General features: G+C 41.4%; 1 protein-coding gene across 1 annotated transcript in view; it reads right to left on the reverse strand.

The window, feature by feature from the left end:
- Positions 1 to 6755: 6755 nt before the first annotated feature.
- cdh13 (cadherin 13, H-cadherin (heart)) overlaps positions 6756 to 18253 on the reverse strand; it is a 157797-nt gene continuing 146299 nt past the window's right edge. Inside the window, exon 14 of the mRNA XM_019894259.1 lies at positions 6756 to 8820. Within this exon, the coding sequence (XP_019749818.1) occupies positions 8813 to 8820 (8 nt within the window). The 3' untranslated portion in view covers positions 6756 to 8812. The remainder of the gene's footprint in view (positions 8821 to 18253) is intronic.

An 18253-nucleotide genomic window follows, 5' to 3' on the forward strand; every position in this document is an offset into this window, starting at 1 on the left:
GGATAAGAGAGGAAAAAAACATGGTTCCATCGGATGACATGATGCTAATACCAATGGACAGCACGGTTGCAGTTGGTTGACATAAATCAGCCTTGAACTTTTAACAGTGGCCAGTGAGACAGTGTTTTTAAATTGCGCTGAGAATAGAAGACAGATTTTTTTTTTTTTGGTGGTGGTGGTGGTGGTGGTGGTGGTGGTGGTGGGGGGGGGGATTGTGCTTTCACTGTGAAAGTCACCTAACCATACAACTTGAGACAACACAAAGCTAGCTGTTAATGAAGTGAATGTGTTATTGTGTGTTGGACTGTGAATGACATGTACCGGTAATGTATAATTCGGGACATGGAATTTGTGGAAGGGAAGAATGCAGTTGGTTCTCTCCTCACAAACTTGTTCCTCTCAATTCATTGCATTGTTGTGAAGTTGGTTCTCCAACTGCAGCGAATAGCAACTTCCACTCTTGGGGAAACCTTCAACAACATTTGTTGTGCGTTTTTAGACAAGGTTCATTCCAAAGGTGTTTGGTGGGCTTGTAGTCAGAGCTTTCAAGACCTTGTTGTGCGCATTGGGGCGCAGTCACACTGGAACAAAAATAATGCCCTTCCCCAAATTGTTCCCACACAGTCGTAAACGTAGAATTGTCCAAACTCTCTTGGTATGATGACAAACGAGATGAACATTTCCCGTACTATATGGGTTGAGGCCACTCCAACCACAGTAGTAGCTCTCGCCAAACATTAAACTGCCAACCAGAAAACTGTGATTCGTCAATCCAAAAAACATTTTTCCACTGCACCAGTATCTCTGACCGAGCCGTATGCTAGCTTTTGTGAGGTGCACAGTGTTTGTTCTGATGATAATATCAGGGGACTTTGTTTGGAACTCTGTTCATGAGCATAGCATAGCTGAGTTTCTGTGCTATATACAGTGAATGATGATTTAATGAATGTGTAAGAGGGAATACATTTCTGAGCTGACTCCAGCTACCAACCAATGTACAAAATTGTGAACTCTATACAATAATTGGAAAAAAGACAAGAAAATCATAATCTTTCATTTAACATTTTGGTCAATTAGAACAACATAATGACGACCATTCTGGGAATTTATTTGAAAATTGTGTAATGTACACCAGTTCCACTGTGGATTCCTGGAGAGTTCCTCTACCCCCTTCATTCCATCATCCATTTGCATCTATTTAACAAGTACAACAACGTCATCTGTTTTGTTATTATGCATTTATCCCGGAATGCAGAAACTGCTTCCAAAACACCAAGGCAGCAGTTAACTCCAGATGAACAATTAGCAGTGTAAGTAATCCCAATTAAGTAATCTTCAGGATCGTCAGTTATGCTAATTGACACATGACAGACTTGAGGTGAGATGCATGTCGTGTGTTGTCAAGTGATTCTGGAAATAATGCAGAAATAACAAAAATAACTCACTATGTGAACAATGCATTTCAAAGTTCAAGTGATTCAAAGATGACAGACGACTTTCTTCTACTGCAAATGTACAAGAGTCATTTATCAAACACCAACTATTGCATGTACAACTCAGACACAATGCGGTGGGAAATGAAGTCACACCGCCTTTCAATTAACCTGCCACAAGTACAAAGCATTTAACATTTTTAATAACTGTGGAAGTAAGGTAAAGTGCTTTCATTCGGCTCGCAGACCATGTCAGGCAAATAACAGATCTAAGCAATAATGTTTGATCCCCTGCAGCCACAGTAGGACGTGATTAGCTGTTCCTTTAAATGGCAGGCTAAAACAGCTGCCCATCATTTGCTGGACATTAATAATGTCGCTAACTACTTAACGCTAATCATGGCAAAGCCTGACAGTCGTAATGAAATTGAAACCATTTCCAGTTGGTTTAATTCATTTTGCTTCATTTTGTGGTTGGTCTGGCAGTTCCATCACGTTTCATTTAATCAATCAGCCCACTGCGCACAAAAAAAAAAAAAAAAAGACTGATCAGCAAGCTCCACTGTAAATGGAAAAACTCTAAAACGGTGGAAACAGTATCCAATTGCCCACATTTTATTTTACTTTTATTTTATATTATTCTTATTCTTTATTCAAATATTTTAAAATTGTACTATTTTTAACTATTCTCGCATCTTTACATACGCAGTAAAACTGCAGTGACAAGTTGTGTCAATCTTGTTTTTTGGTCATTTTTGCAGAGCATTACACATACCAGGCACATTGAACATATACAATTAAAAAAAGAGTAACTTTTGATGAAAAAAAAAGAAAAAAAAAAACGAGACAATAGCACTGCTTTCTTAATATCATTCATTCATTCAATTTCCGAACCGCTTGATCCTCACTAGGGTCGCGGGGGGTGCTGGAGTCTATCCCAGCTGTCTTCGGGCAGTAGGCGGGGGACACCCTGAATCGGTTGCCAGCCAATCGCAGTCTTAATACCATTTTACTCCCAAGAGTCAAACTCGCTTCCTTTCAAGCAATTCCCAAGAAATACTCATACTCTGCATGAGATGGATTCATTTCGCAGTAGTTCTCCACTTAGAAATCTATTTTTCCATGGTGCATAACTACACAATATGTGGGTGAACTGATTTAGCTGTCATATACCGGTAATATTCTAGAAATGTGTTACAGAGCCTTTGTTTTGTAATTTATATGCTGTGGAGATTGAGAGCCCACCAAGCGGAGACACATCCCAGGATGTTTCTAATCTGAGTTAATTCCTCTAAATGTAATGCAACCTGTCATTATTTGTACAAAGCTACTGTAAATCCCCCGTAAAGGGAATAGAGTCTGGTCTACGAGCTACATAATTAAATGTCGTAAGCGCTGCTGTGAAGTGGTACCTGTATTATCCAACAACAACATCAACAACAACAACAATCCCATAATCATAAAACATGATCATCTGCTAATAGCTCTTTTACTCATATTTAACCCCAACCAAGGGTGGGTTGAATTTAAAAAAAAAAATTCTAAAACCAAGCTCATGGCAGTTTGGGATTTGACTTTGCTTGTTTTTTTTTCCCGATGAATATTTAAGTGAGCCTGCAGAGATCATTGAAGATAATGACATGGGATTGTGCGCGGCAGGCTTCACGAGAGTTAAAGGACGGTGAAGGAGAAAAACAAGTTGCTTGATGCAGAACAAAACATTAAAGCATGACTTGTTTTTCTCTGATTAAATCATATTAAAGTCAAGCGTATTAACAATTTCTCCTAACATGCCTCCATGGCAACCAAGACTGATTTGGCTCGGGAGAGAAACAAAACAAGAATCTGACCACATGAATACTGAATGAGACTTTCTTTAAATCATCTCGGTGCTGTTTGTCGTTCTGATGCCTCAATTTAGACGGCCGGGCTGCTGCAACCAGGGAGTATGTGGCTGCGCAGGGATTTTAAATAAGAAAATGACTCGTGTATTTACAGGAACATGAAAAGGTCAGGCTATGCTAATAAAAAACCTTCATGTCTTACAAGATAACCAAAGCATTGAGGTTGACTTCATACACTGGCTTCTATTTGTAACCATAAAAATGGCCTGGGGACATTAAATTGCGTCACACGCTTAAGCTTTGTGGTTCCTTAGAATTCAAACAGTGTGATGTTGCATGATAGGAGCCCTGCAACCACCTATTTGATATTCTTTGCTTTGTGCAGCAAAGCCCTCGGCTGACTTCTTGTCAAGTTGACCAAGCTCCAGTAATGACTTGAACATGAGAGGCTTTAGTCCCACACAGAAGTACCGGTAGCTTAATAAACATTTATTAACATGTGATTCTGTAGGGCAGCGGCGTCAAAATGTTATGTTGGCAGCTGCTGAATTGATGTTAAATCTTCAGAGGCGCTAAATTATTTTTGACACTACAGGCGAGTGATCTCTTTCCAAAGAATCATGAAACAAGGCTAAATTTCACATATGCAGCTGAGGGCTTCTTCTCACCTGTGCACTTATTGTACCACCAATTAACACACATGACACTATGCGACACATTCTTTTAAAGCCATACTTATGAGTGAAAGTTTTATCATTCAGGCATCAGTTTTGCCATTATCCCAGAATCATATGATGCGCGCATCACATGCAGACAGATGGTCGACTATTGCCATAAAACATTGAAATCCCCAATCTTTTATTTCCTCATTTAACCAACACTACCTTCTGTTTGACACCATCTCTCCATTTTCGAAACCGCTTATCCTCACGAGGGTCACCGGTGTGCTGGAGCCTTTCCCAGTTGTCTTTGGGCCCGAAGTTTTCACTCTGTTCAACTGTCTCAAATGCTGCTCTGAGATCACCTAACGCTAGACGTTGTATCTATCCTGGGTCAGCGTTGAATGTTGTATCATTGAGTACTTTAATAAGAGCCAATCCTATACCGTGATGAGGCTGGAAACTTGATTGAAATTGATCAAAAAGTTCATTTGAGTCTTTTGCTGGGTCGATTAATAACACTCTCTTCACAATCGGCGAACGAAGTGGCTTGACGGCAGCTACTTTTAGGAATTTCAGAAACTCAGCTAACTATAGTGAGCAATTGATTCGATGTTGTATACCAGTGCCGAGCGGTGCACTTCAGACATAGGCCCTCACTTAACACCAAACAACCCATCTAGGTAACTCAGCGCATATTTATCTCTTGTACAAATACACAACAGTACAGATTATTGTCACAGTTGATGCTGCTCAGTCTCATCATCTGATGATGCAACTACGCAGCGATTTTGGGGGATTTTTTTGACTCTTTGTTATTACCGTGGCGGGATTCTACTGTCCACTTTGCCACTCTAGACCCTAAATTTACCAATTTTTGAAAATAAAAACTTTGGTCTATTCTAAATGAATAAAACATGGCCGATGTTGAGGTGTTTACACCTTGCAAATGATTGCCCAAGGTTGCTCAGGGAAGTGAGAGGCATGCAGAGGGCTGGGCCAACAAGGTGGCGATCCCATGCATCCATCTCCAGGTGGCATCCACATCCCCCCGCCCTCTGTCGTCAAAAAAGTGGCAGTGAATGATCATAGATGAATGCGCATGTAAAAGGGTAATCCAGGGGTCATAAACTCTGAGAAAGGTTTGTCCCACCTTTGTTGACCAAAAATGTTTCGGGGCTACCACAACTGGCTATTCGCCCCGGGTTTCTTGTGTGCTTCACTTGTGTGCCACTGAGGAAGGCATATAGATTTCACAATCTAAGATTTAGGTGGCCAAGAAAAAAAAAATGCATCTCATGAGCCTTTCAGCCTATGGTTGAATATTCTGTTGGGAGTAACTGCTACCAATATCTGCCAATGTCATCATTTGACACAGTTTGAGAGTGTCACTTAATCTCGCTAAGGTTGAGCCCGTCATGATCCTGTTCTTGTTTCTCCAGCAGTTGGCAGAGGAGGGCCATCCCTTCAACTTGCACACCTAATCAACTGACTATTTCAGGATTCCCATGTTGTCATGTCTCTGTCGGGGAATTCGCCTTGCTCACGACCGTCCCCAAGCGTTGAATTTGTCCAGACAGTCCAGGTTCTTGCGCTTCCTTTTTGTTCCCGCCAGGTTTTCTGCACTTACCTGCCCGGCGCCTCAGGTCTGCGGACCAGACATTATTAGAAGTACCAAGAACTAAACTGAGGCTCAGAGGGGATCGAGCCTTTTCTGTTGCTGGTCCCTCTCTCTGGAATGACCTCCCACTGAACATTCGGCAAGCCTCCTCGCTGCCCATCTTCAAAACCCGCCTCAAAACTCACTTGTATTCTTTGGCATTTGACTCAGCATGACTTAGATTGTTCTTGGTTTTGCTGTTCGGTGCTTTCTACTGTTTTTATTTCCGATTTGCTTTACTGTTTGTTGTATATGTTAATTTGCTCCATGTATGCAGCGATGGCTGTTTGAAAGTGCTCTATAAATACAGTTGAGTTGAGTTGAGTTACCTTTATGAGTAGTTTTTCATTATAGTTATAGTCGCGGTTTTTGTATTATACGCGTTTGGGGTTCTTCTTGTCTATTTATTGACAAGCAATTTCCTTTTATGTTTTTATCCTTGCCTTTTTTTTTTTTTTTTTGCAAGTGTTTTTGGTTGTCTCGTTTTCCAGGTGTTGAACCAGCATTCTTTGTTGAACTTTGTCGGTCTTGCGACTGATCTTTGTGACGAAACCATTTTTTTTTTTTTTTTTTTTGGTCAATTCTTTCCATACCAGCGTTTCTGGAGTCCGTTTCTGTCCGGAGCTTTCCGGAAACCTGACAGAGCTGAATGGGAGTGAACATGAAAATTGAGTGGTCATTACAGATGAGGATCCTCTGTTAATAGTTGCTAAATGATCATCTAGGAGGGAATTAATGAATTTGAATGGCTCTGTGGAAAATGGAGGATGGAGGATATTAGTTTCATTATTATTGGCTATTATGGTTGCTATTGACATTTCCAGGAATAACTGACGGGGGTGCTGTAAGGAGAAAATCCTCATTGCTGGCAAAGATGTGCAAAGCAGATCAGCCGGTTATAATTAGGATGTGAAATCAAAATTATAAATGCATGGTCTTGTTTTGAAGGTACAGTGAGTCAGATGAAATGTCAACTTGCTTTCATGTCATTTACTTTTATATTCTACATCATAACCGTATCCTTCTTGCTGGGAACATGAACATATTTACTTTGAAATCTTGCCATGTAATTGTGAGTTAAGTTTAGTGAGCATGTTGAGTATCTTTGTTAGTGTATGCTTGTTATTCCGATAAATAAATTGCCCAGGAGCAGCATGTGGCAATTTTCAGTCACGGGTTTATTAAATTAGTGCAAAAGACAGACATTACTCATTCAAAATGTCTTCTTTTTCTTTGAGGTTGCTTTCCAGTCGAGCCCATACTCCTTCCCGTCGTTTGATGAGTGCAGGCAGGAGAGAAAAGTACTAATGTACGCACCACAAACACATTCTTTGTTTTCTTCTTTTACATCTTTCTTAGGACTTGAAAAACATGAAGAGCGAACAGGGGAGCAACATTTGAACCAAAGCACATGAGCATCGAAAACTCAAAGACCTTTCACTTTGCAATTAAACACAATTAAAAAAAAATACCAGCAAAAATGTTACAATGAAAAAAGTCAACACCACCGGCATTAAAACTAGTTCTCAAATTCACTGGGGAAACATTTCTTCTTTCGTCACAGTCTCTGTGGGGAACCAATTAAACTACTTAAGTTAATCAGTACTGTAACGTGGTAAAAAATAAAATATTTATATCATAGTACTTTTTATATGGTTCACACCATTATATACTGATTCCACTCCATGACAACGAATGCAATAAAAACAGATAAATCGGAGAAACGACTCCAGAGCTTTTCCGACTTTAAAGGCTTATTGGCTACAACCTTGTCCTAAGAGACCACAACCACTTGCAGACAAAGAAACAGGCAGCATCTCTCCTCTGAAACAGAGAAACTAGATCAAACACAGTCTGTTGAGAATAGAAAAGAACACATCAAAGAGCCAACACTCTACACCCACCACGACGGTGTCTCAGCCTTTGCCGTGTTTATTGGCATGGGGGGCTTCTGTAGGGGAGCGAGTGTTCTGGGATAGAAGGATGGGGGAAACATGGAGGAAAAACATTCAGGATGGCAGACCAACTCTGGAAATTTATACTGGAGTGTTTGTCCAACCACAAATACATTTACGATCACACTCATCCCAAAGTCGATGGTAGGATGAGAGGTGGTGTGCATCCTGGACTAGTCGCCTGTCAATCACGGATCTGACATCTCGGGACAGACTACCATTTATAATCGCATTCACACCTATAGACAGTTGAGGCTTCTTTGAACCGAATGTTTTTGGACTGTGGGAGGACGCTGGAATATGCAGAGAGGACCCACACAAGCAGAGCAAAAACATGCAAACTGCACACACAAAGGCTTACCAATTGTGCTGTCCTCCAGCAGTTTTGATTAAGCCTGCCATTGAGACATTCATGAATCAAGTTTATTATTGTGGTAGAACTGTCAGCTTTTTTTTTTTTTTTTTTTTTGTACATTTCCCTTCACCTCAAGCTAAAATGATGGTAATACTTCTCAGCAGTGCAGTTCTACACAATTAAACAGAAAATTTTGGAATATTGTTATTTTTGTCATGATGGCGTTCGTAATACTATTTTTTTATGGTAGTCATCACTGTAGATGGTTCAAGGGTATGTAAAATGATGGAGGGTATCAACTCAAGTATGTCTGACAGATTTTTGCCACGGGAATGAAAACCAGTCATGCTCATTAAAACAATGATAATGAATCAAGTTAAAGCACTTTATCAGCAGTAGTGGAACATCTGTTCGGTAGAATATTGATTATTTGATGGGCTTCTATAATGCTGGAACGTGCTTTGACAGAATACGTCGGATCCAGGCTCAAAAAGAAATCATGACACCTTCTACTCGATAGATTTCACAGACCGATGGACACCCGTTGTTTTTGACGCTGCAAAAAGTAAGATGGGGAAAAAAATAAGGATTACATACTCAATGGTGTACAGGGTTAGTGTGGACCGATCACAGAATGTTAAAGGCAGTCAGACAAATTTAAGATGATGCGATATTATGTGGGAAGAAGCAGTACGCCAAGGAAAATAGCGATGAAGAAAACAGACAAGTGTCGCGAGAAGATGGTGATTTTTACACAACAGTTGAGCTTGTGGGAATTGTGTCTATTGTTATGTATCATTTTTCATGGTGTGAAGACTCCTTCTCCTTCGCTTTCGTCCTCTCTGCGAAGCCAGCGTTGTGTGTTGGAGATACGTTGTTGCTTTCCGGTGGACCATTTAGCAGAAGCTACAGCCCTAGTGAGACAAGACATGAAGGCAAAAGGTTGAATAGCAGGTAGGTGAGGCATGGACAGGCTATTGGAGGTAAACCAAGGTCTGCAGGGAATCACATTAATTACAAACTGCGGGTATTTGTGTAGTTTCATTAAATATTCAGTGTGGACAGAACAGAAGAGAGAGGCTCTAATTCAGTGGTCCCCAAACTATGGCCAGTGGGCCGGATCTGGCCCGTCTCCAAATTTGGTCCGGCCCCCCTGAATATTACCAGAGAGTATTTTGATTGTGTATTTGTATTTGATGATAAAGTTGGGCTTTTGCAATAAAATATTCCTTAGTTCTGAACTATTTTCATGATTAACTATTAGCTAGTAACTATTTTATAAACATATATAACATGACATTTGTTCCATCCTTCTGCGGTCTGTGATGTTATCTGGCAACCCCAGAAAAAAATCCTGAACCCGCCCCTCTCAAAGATAACGTACCGTATTTTCCACACTAAAAGGCGCACTGGATTATGAGGTGCACCTTCAATGAATGGCCTATTTTGTAATTTTCATATATTGCACGCACTGGACTATAAGGCGCAATCTACAATGCATCCACTAGATGGAGTTACAGGTACGTCTTTGTCAGTCTCCGTGCCTTCTCTTCTTCCGTTAGACTCGAGAGGCGTTCATGACGGCCTCCAAAAAACGTAAATTAATGATTACTTCAATGTAACTACGAAAATTGAAAATACAGTAATGCATGAAAACAGAAAATCACAAAATAAATTCTATAGCCCCATCCATCACCAGAAGCTTGGCAACTTGATGGTTCCTGCGCAGGATCTTAGTTGGTCCCAGAATTGCACTCTACAATTCACATCCATTAGCAGTGCTACATGATTGCACCCTCTGATATGCCTGACCTCAAAATAAGGCCCAACGCATCAATCACTGATTCGTGTTGCACATCAGATTGAAATGTGAGATGGTTGTGGTCAGTGTAATTTAAGTTGGCACCTGAGCACTACTGGCGTTGACCTTAAACTGGTTCAATGCATTGAGTTCTGTGTGTGTGTGTGTGTGTGTGTGTGTGGTGTGTGTGTGTGTGTGTGTGTGTGTGTGTGTGTGTGTGTGTGTGTGTGTCTGTCTGTCTGTCTGTCCGTGCATGCACGTATACGTGTAGAGAGGTTTCCTGTGGCAGTATGACAATTTGTCACAGCAGATGGAATTACAGCAGATCAAGATGTAATACAACCACGGTAGTCATAGCTATAGAGAGAGCGGGCTGACTCACACACATACATAGACACACAGACACTGAACAATGATTTGAAATATGAGGCTTTATCGATTGTTTCTCGTCTTCTGTTTGTGACATGTTGGAAGATGTCTGAGCTTGAATGAAGTATTTTTTCATTCCAGCTAGCAGCTTCATTTTGTCCCCTCTTCGGCACTTGGGGCTTCCAAATAGTGGCCACATTAGGTGTGGTGCAAAAAGGTTATACATTTAGAAGAGAATTGGAGAATATGTTATTCTAACAACTTGCACACTATTGTCAACTAACAGACGCTATATTATGTTGTGATGAATTTGTAATTATTTAAAAAATCTAAATATAAATCCATAGGTTGTACTTTTGAAAGCCTCCCTGCCACTTTTTATGTAACCATTACAAATGACTTTGAAAGAAAACGTTTGGTTTACCCAGATTGTGCAGGTGTACCTAATGGTATGTACTGTTTTGTACTTCTTGTGCTTTTCCTCTAGTGAGTTTATACACAGGATGATGAGATTATAAGGTAGCATGCACTATATTTGATTGTATTGCAACACCACGCTCCTGCTTCTGGATGGCTGTGATAATGCAGTGCTACAACACCATTATACAGACAATTTATTGCACTGACATAGAAAGATTTCTCAAGAGCAGAACAGCTTTTACTTTACAGGCTTACTGCTGAGCCTTTTTGGGACTGCTCATTAAGCAAAATGCATGTGGTGCAATATGGTGTAAAACAGGCCGCATGAGATGGAGGCAATTTGACATAGCCTGTGTCTGTTTCTTAGTGGTCTACTGTGAAATTATGTGTTCTGTGATTCTGTTTCGTTTGCGGTCACAGTCCTGCCATGCTTCCTTTCATAGGTTGGCAGTCACTACCATTTAGGTTAAGGCAACAAACTCATTGCGGACCTGCAGTACCTTATTAACATGACAGCATCTCTTGTCTTTCATCGCCCTCAATGCAGTGGTGGTTCGAGAGTCAACATCCATCAAATTTAATTATACAGCTCTTAATCACAACAGCTTAAAAGGCCCACAGTTGACAAATGTTCAAAACATCCCCTAATGCAACCCCCCACCCCAACTCCGCGCAAGGAAAAACTCAAAAACCCACATGAGAGAAAAAAATAAGAAACCTTGAGAAGAGACCACATATGTGTGGATGACTGGGGTGCATTGGATGCAGAATGGGCAACATTGTACTGTGCACATAATGTGGTGCTAAACAATGTTCGGTTGAAAAATATGACTGTCCATTTCATAAAATAAAGCACTGCAGGAAGACACCTCCAGAGAAGTGGGTCTTCTGGACCAATTTTACTCAGGAGGCCTGGCTGGGGCCAGGGGTTTTGTCAGGTCAGAGGCACTCATTCAACCAACTAACATTACTTCATGGCACCACAACAGAAAACCAAGCAATCCTGCAACAGGAGCCTCTTTTAACATGTTATTCAGAAACTGGGTTGCTGAAACATTGCATATTCCCCTCCATGGTTGAAAACGTAGACAAAAAGGACATTATGTTCCATTTCTGCACCATATAGACAAATAACAATGAGAACAATTTTATAGAGCCAGATGATGATGTTGAGAGAGATGAAGAGAAGCAACTTGAGGTTGTCACAGAGGGAAAGCCAGAGGACCCGGGAGACACTTTCAGATAGAAGATAGAGCACATAAAAGAGAGACAGGATGAAGATCCTGAGAGTGAGGAGGCTGCAATACAAGCGGAGTGAGAGAATACACAGGGGCTGCATGGGAATCCATAAGCACTAGACCATCAGGTTTGTAGAAAAAAAAAGCCCATTTGCCTGCTTAGTGTGTGCGTGTGCTTTAGTATTTATTTTTTGATTCAATTCACACAATTCCTTCAATTGTGCCCTGAGTTGTTCCCCGGGTACAGCATTTCTTCTCAGCTGCATTGTCATGGCGAAAGGTGTCATTGCATGGCCACAATATGGGTGGACATGCGCTGTCACCTGATATGATGCTGGTAGGTCGATCTTGATGCATAGTTCTGTAGATCTGACTCCCTCTTGGGATTTATGCATCAACTCTGGCCATTTCATTAAAACAGGTGGTTTTTGTGATGTGTGCATTCCCTACAAGTTGCACATTGATGCTGTGCCTTTTCACAATTCCTCCTCCCAACGTGCTTGAATGTGGATAAATGAATAATAATAATAATAATACATTTTATTTATAAGCGCCTTTCAAAACACCCAAGGACACTTTACAATCAGGAACAAGAACCATAAAACACAATGCGGGTTGAGCAGCGGCAGCCATACTATAACACAATATTTGGCATTCTCCGAGTTTCACAGAACTTCATCTGTCCTGCTTTTTGCCTGGATTTGTTGTAAATTTGATCAATTGCACTGCAAATCTACTGGTTTTAATTGGACACCATGTTTAACACAGGCAAAGTGTCTGGTTGCATACACACTATCCAGTGTTAAAGTAACATTGACTAAAATGTTAAATGTTCAAAACAGTAATAATGACACCACTGGGTGTTGATTGACATTTTGCTGTTCATGCCAATACTACACAGTAGGGTGGTCCACATTTTCATGGCAAAAAAAAAGTTTGTCGGATTCGTCGGGCCGGGTCGGAATTCTTGTCGATACTATGGTACAAGGTTCTGTGCAAAATTTCATTCCGATCTGATGATATTTTCCCGTCCCGCAAAGCGGCCAAAGTTTCCACCATAACAACTGGTCTCAATAGGATGAACATGTGCATTTTAACCGTGTATTTTGCCATGCGTGACACTGGCTGGGCTGAATGTTGCCCGAACGATCACCTCCTGACTAACTAACCATTCCATCGCTGCTCTCAGCAGCCGGAGACAAACTCAAACGCACGCCTAACACACAACGGTCACCTACTGGCGAGCTAATATCTTTCAATTGAAGTCGAGAATCGCCGGAATTCTTACTGGACGCTGAGCGGAGGACGCTTTTCGGCATCCAAAAAAAAAAAAAAAACAGCACGAGGATCGGCAGTTCCTGCTGGGCCAGGAGAAGCGTTGCGTATTGCGTTAGTCGTGGCTGTGCCTGCGTTCAGCATGGCCGCTGCAACTGCAAGACGCTCACGCTCAGCCACCGAAGTGTGGCTTGTTGGGCAGCCCGAAGCTCACCACGGCTCGTCGGCGCGCTCGTCACCTACGGGTGGTGAACGACTTTGCGGAGAGGGGCGTCGCCCTCATCAGCGCGTTCTGCGGCGCCATTACGCGCGACGAGGAACAGCGACAGCACCTTCTGCAGGTCGTGGAGCGACACCGGGCATTGCACCCGTGCGCGAAGTAGGCATGGGATGGCACGCACGGCGGATATCGTTTTTTTTGCGGTCTAACAGTGTCACTAGTGTTGATGGACATTATAGACAGATGGACAGATAGACAGATGGACCAGTTAACATGGACCAACAATCTCACCAGTGTTGAAGGATAACCACGGTTGCCTTTTTTGCAATACATGCGTTCCTGTCTTCCGTCTTTGAATTATTGCAAGTGCGAACTGAGCAAAACAAAATCCTTACTGTACGGGAGAAACCGTAATACCATTCAGCCCCGTAACATTCTTTCCATAGGGGAAACTTTGGTCGCTCTGCGGGACGGGATAAAATTATCCGATCGGAATAAAATTTTGCACACATCCTTGTGTCATAGTATCGACAAGATTTCCGACCCGGCCCGACGAATCCGACAAACTTTTCCAAAATGGACCACCCTACTACACAGTGTGGGGAAACATACCCCATGCCTTGTCTCTACGTCTCTCCAACCTCTGTGAAACTGGTCCCCTACCCCATGAAAAATTTGGGGACACTAGTTTGTTATGTGCTTTATTTGTGCTGTAAAAATAGTTATTAATTAAATCAGCTATGAGAGATTTTTTTTTTAAATGAATGATGCTCATTAGACTGAATGGAGTCAGGTGTCGTACCACCCAGTCCAAAAAAGTCACACGCAGCTCAACACGATAGCGGCCTACACCTACTTCAACCAAAACATGTTCAATACCGTGCTAATAAACCCAGTTGGCCATGTAGCCCATGCGATGGCAAGACATCCCACGAAATACAACTATTGGCCACTTTGTTTTAAACAATATGAAATTGAAAATGCAAGTGGAACCCAAGCTGTGACGTATATTTTTTTTCCATCAAATACCATCATGTGAAATTCTGCCTACCCGAGGGAAGTTTGAGTTCATCGTGCAAGCGAGGTGGAAAATGATGCTGAAGAAAAATATCGACTGTAACCAATTAACTTCAGTCATTCCGTAAGGATGTTGTTTCGATTTCAAATGGACGCCAATCAAGGTTGAATCCAGGTGACAGCCCATTTTAACACCATATCAGTATTACATCCTAGACTACACAGACTATTTCACTACTGAGTGGTGTGAATGCAAATGCCAACATTTCTTTTTCACACTGTCCCTGATCTTTGAACACTTAACTGATTTGCAGTATGGTTGAACATGAAAGCCAATGCGCATGACCCTCTTCACAGCCAATGGAAGTTACTGCAGTTTGCTCTTCTTGCGGTTCAAGTAGATTGATAATGACTCAATTCAGCTTTATTTGTATAGCACTTTCACAACAGCTGCCACTGTAACAAAGCACTTAACAGAACATGTGATAAAATATTGACAAAAATACAAACATGACAGACGAACCATTTTTTTTTCTCCATTCCTACATATGCTGTGTTGTTTGAAGATTTTATAAAGGATGCAATGTCTACACACCAAATCCAAATCTTGCATGTTTTAGCTTCTGAGTACCTTTGTTGTAGTTTGGGGCATGCACTGTATACTGCAGCTCTCGGAAAAAAAAAAAAAACGGAATTTGAATCAGAAACTTGGTTTTGACTTAAAATATGCGAATGCATCGAATCAAACTAAATTGAATCGTCCCACTTCAAAATATATTGCGTTAGGCAAAAAGAGTCTTTCAGTGAAGAGAGAGAGATATCTGTGAAGGAAAAGCCACATTCGCTGTCCTGACAAGTTTCTTCATATGTATGCGGAAAGACAACAAGAAACTCATTGCATTAATTGTACCCTCTCGAACTGAGTCATACCATATTCGATCGAAACGTAATCCCACTGAATCAAACCAAATTGTTCCCTTTTAAAATCAATCCGTCCTTTAATGATGTCGCACCTCATGCATGTTTCGAGATACATAATGAATCATCCTTTTTTGGTGAGATGCACAAACCTACTGTGCACACTTTGGCTACATGCCCCTTTTTTTTTTTTTTTTTGCTGTTGTAGACAATACGCAAGTAATGGCTGTCATTGTTGGAATGGTCCCTTGTTAGAAAAACAGCTCTAATGACTCCACAGTTACCTCCCAGTTCATCCCTGCACTCATTAAAGTATCTGCAGCCTATTTAATGCAGGTGTGCCCATCCGTTTTCGGTACACTCTGAAGCTAATAAGGTATTAAAAAGACTCAGCACTATTTGAGCCATTAGAAGTCGAGGTGCAGTGGAAAAGGGGCAAAGCATGTTTTATGGCTTTGTGTTTATATGATTACCTTACATATAAATACGTCCTTCGTCATACAAACTGCAGAAACTGGTGACAAGATAGCCGTTCTTGTGGTTTTACTGACGAGACCTGACTGAGAGGTTCCGGCTTCATAAACGCCAACTCACTAGTCCCAATTAAATTGATCTCAGAGGAGCCAGTCAGGGGGAGGACTGGCAGTCGCCACTCATCAATCAAGCTTTCATGAATGAGGGAGAAACTAGAGAGAAGCCACTTATGAGTTCCAGTGTCACACACTGAAAGCCTTATTGCACGGAACATTATGTGGGAAGAATTAAAAGCCATTGTTCACAGATGCTTTTCTTTCAAATCGATGGAACTTGAAAAAAGGCTTGGAAAAAAAGAGGCACATTTTTATTAAGTGAGCCAAGCTTGCAGGGGGATGGCTTGATAAAGCTCACAGCTGGCATTGTTGCCAAAGGGCCATTTGACAAGGGCTGAATTAAGTATTGCAACCTGGTGATTTCCCTTTATGGCTTGTTCTTTATACTCATGTAACCAGCATTGAAACACATCATTAACATTAAACCCAATTTGAATATTTTGAAGACTCATATATATATATTAAAAAAAAAACTCGGAAGAAGCTGATAAAAGTATGGAATTTTAATTTGGGATAATACATGGCATTAAAAAAACTGCCTTTTTTTTAAACAACCAGAAACTGATGTACTGTACTGTAATAACAAAAAAAATGTGTGATATTTTTCCTTGATTCAATGTTCAGTTCATAATTCAAAAGTAGGAATAGCTCGCCGCAGGGCTTCAATGCATTCAATTAAACAATGAAAGAATCAATCAGCCAGTCAATCAAACTTCATGAAGCACTTTTCATCTCAAGTGGAAATCAAAGTGCTTCACAAGACTTAAAATTAACCTCCCTCACTTGCCCAAAAGGATACGGACACAGACGTGCGCTGGTAAACATTAACCCGCAAGACACAACTCACACACATGCTCGTTCAAAACTAAAGAAACCTGAGGCTGGGCACGAAACACCCTCTCGAGCAGCCAGGTGCTGCCAAATTCTATAGTGATTGTAAAAACGAGATGCAAATTTTAGGAAGACCGGATTACTGTATTACACTCAATCAGTTAATACAAAGTGACGTTGATATGCTTTCCTCTTTGGTCCTGGCTGTGCGTGCGGCGCATAATTAAAGTCAACGTGAGAAGTGTGCTCTAAAGTGGAAGCACGTTGTTCTTGGATCTCAAATGGAGACACTCTTTGAAAAAATGGCATCATGAAATTTGTTTTGATTGGTTGTTTGGCTGTGCAGTTAAAAAAAAAACAAGCCGAAGAACACAGAAAATCCAATGTTTAAAAAAAAAAAAATTGAAATTATCAAAGTGGAAGTTCCCATCCAGCTAATCGCGATCAAGATTACAGGTGATCTGAAGCCTATCCCAGCTGACTGCAGACTACACCCTGGACGAGCCACCAGCCAATCTCCTGGCACATACTGAGACATACAACCATTCACACAGTCACTGAGTAGGAACTGAACCTTCACTGCCTTCAAAGTCATCCGAGTGTACGGCTACATTAACACTGACTGCCTTCATATTTTCTTTATTTTTATACACCATATTTTTCTCTCTCAGAAGATTTATCTTGACTGGCAGAAGATGGCTGAGGTAGCACCCCCACCCGCAACACTTCTGTGTCAGTCAATACAATATTTTAATTTACGAAGACTATTCTCTAAAGGGGGCAGCCCGGTGATCGACTGGTTAGCGTGCCGACCTCACAGTGCAGAGGTGCTGGGTTCGACTCCAGCCTTCCTGTGTGGAGTTTGCATGTTCTCCCCGTGCCTGCGTGGGTTTTCTCCGGGTACTCCGGTTTCCTCCCACATTACAAAAACGTGTGGAAGGTTAATGGAACACTCTAAATTTTCCCTAGGTGTGGGTGTGAGCGCGGATGGTTCATCCATTTGTGCCCTACAAGTGGCTGGCAACCAGTTCGGGGCTATTCCGCCTACCGCCCGAAGACGGCTGGGATTCCATCATGCCCCGCGAGGATAAGCGGATCAGAAAATGGAAGGACGGATGGATGATGGATGGATATTCTCTAAAGCAAGAAACTGAAAGATTGTTTGTTGTCCATTTAAGATGGGGTCAAGGGTACTAGTGTCAGGTTTTGCATCATGGTAGGTAAAGGACACCAAAATGGAGGAAGGCAGGAGGAGCAGGGTGGCCTGAGCACAATACATGAACAAAAAATACTTGCAGGAGTACACTGGAAAAAAACTAACTGAAGTACACAAAACCACAGGAACTAAAGTAACAAAAACCTATGACAGAAACAAAACATGACAGAGGTACACAGACGCACACAATGGTCTGACAAAGACTGAGAGAACCCAGGGAACTAAATACAAGCAAAGTGATGAGACAACGAGAAACACCTGGACAAGACACAAAGGGTTGAGGGAGCTGATTGGTTAAAACACAAGGGACCCGGATGACGAGAACAGGCGGAGACAAAAAGGGCACGAAGGAACAAAACCAAATGTAATCTGAACAAAAACATAACAACCAGCATTCTCATCCGATTAAAGCACTACTGTAGAATGATCTGTCACCCACCATGTTCTAGTTA

The sequence above is a fragment of the Hippocampus comes genome, unplaced genomic scaffold (assembly GCF_001891065.2).
Source record: "Hippocampus comes isolate QL1 unplaced genomic scaffold, H_comes_QL1_v1.1 scaffold104, whole genome shotgun sequence".
Classification (NCBI taxonomy): Eukaryota; Metazoa; Chordata; class Actinopteri; order Syngnathiformes; family Syngnathidae; genus Hippocampus; species Hippocampus comes.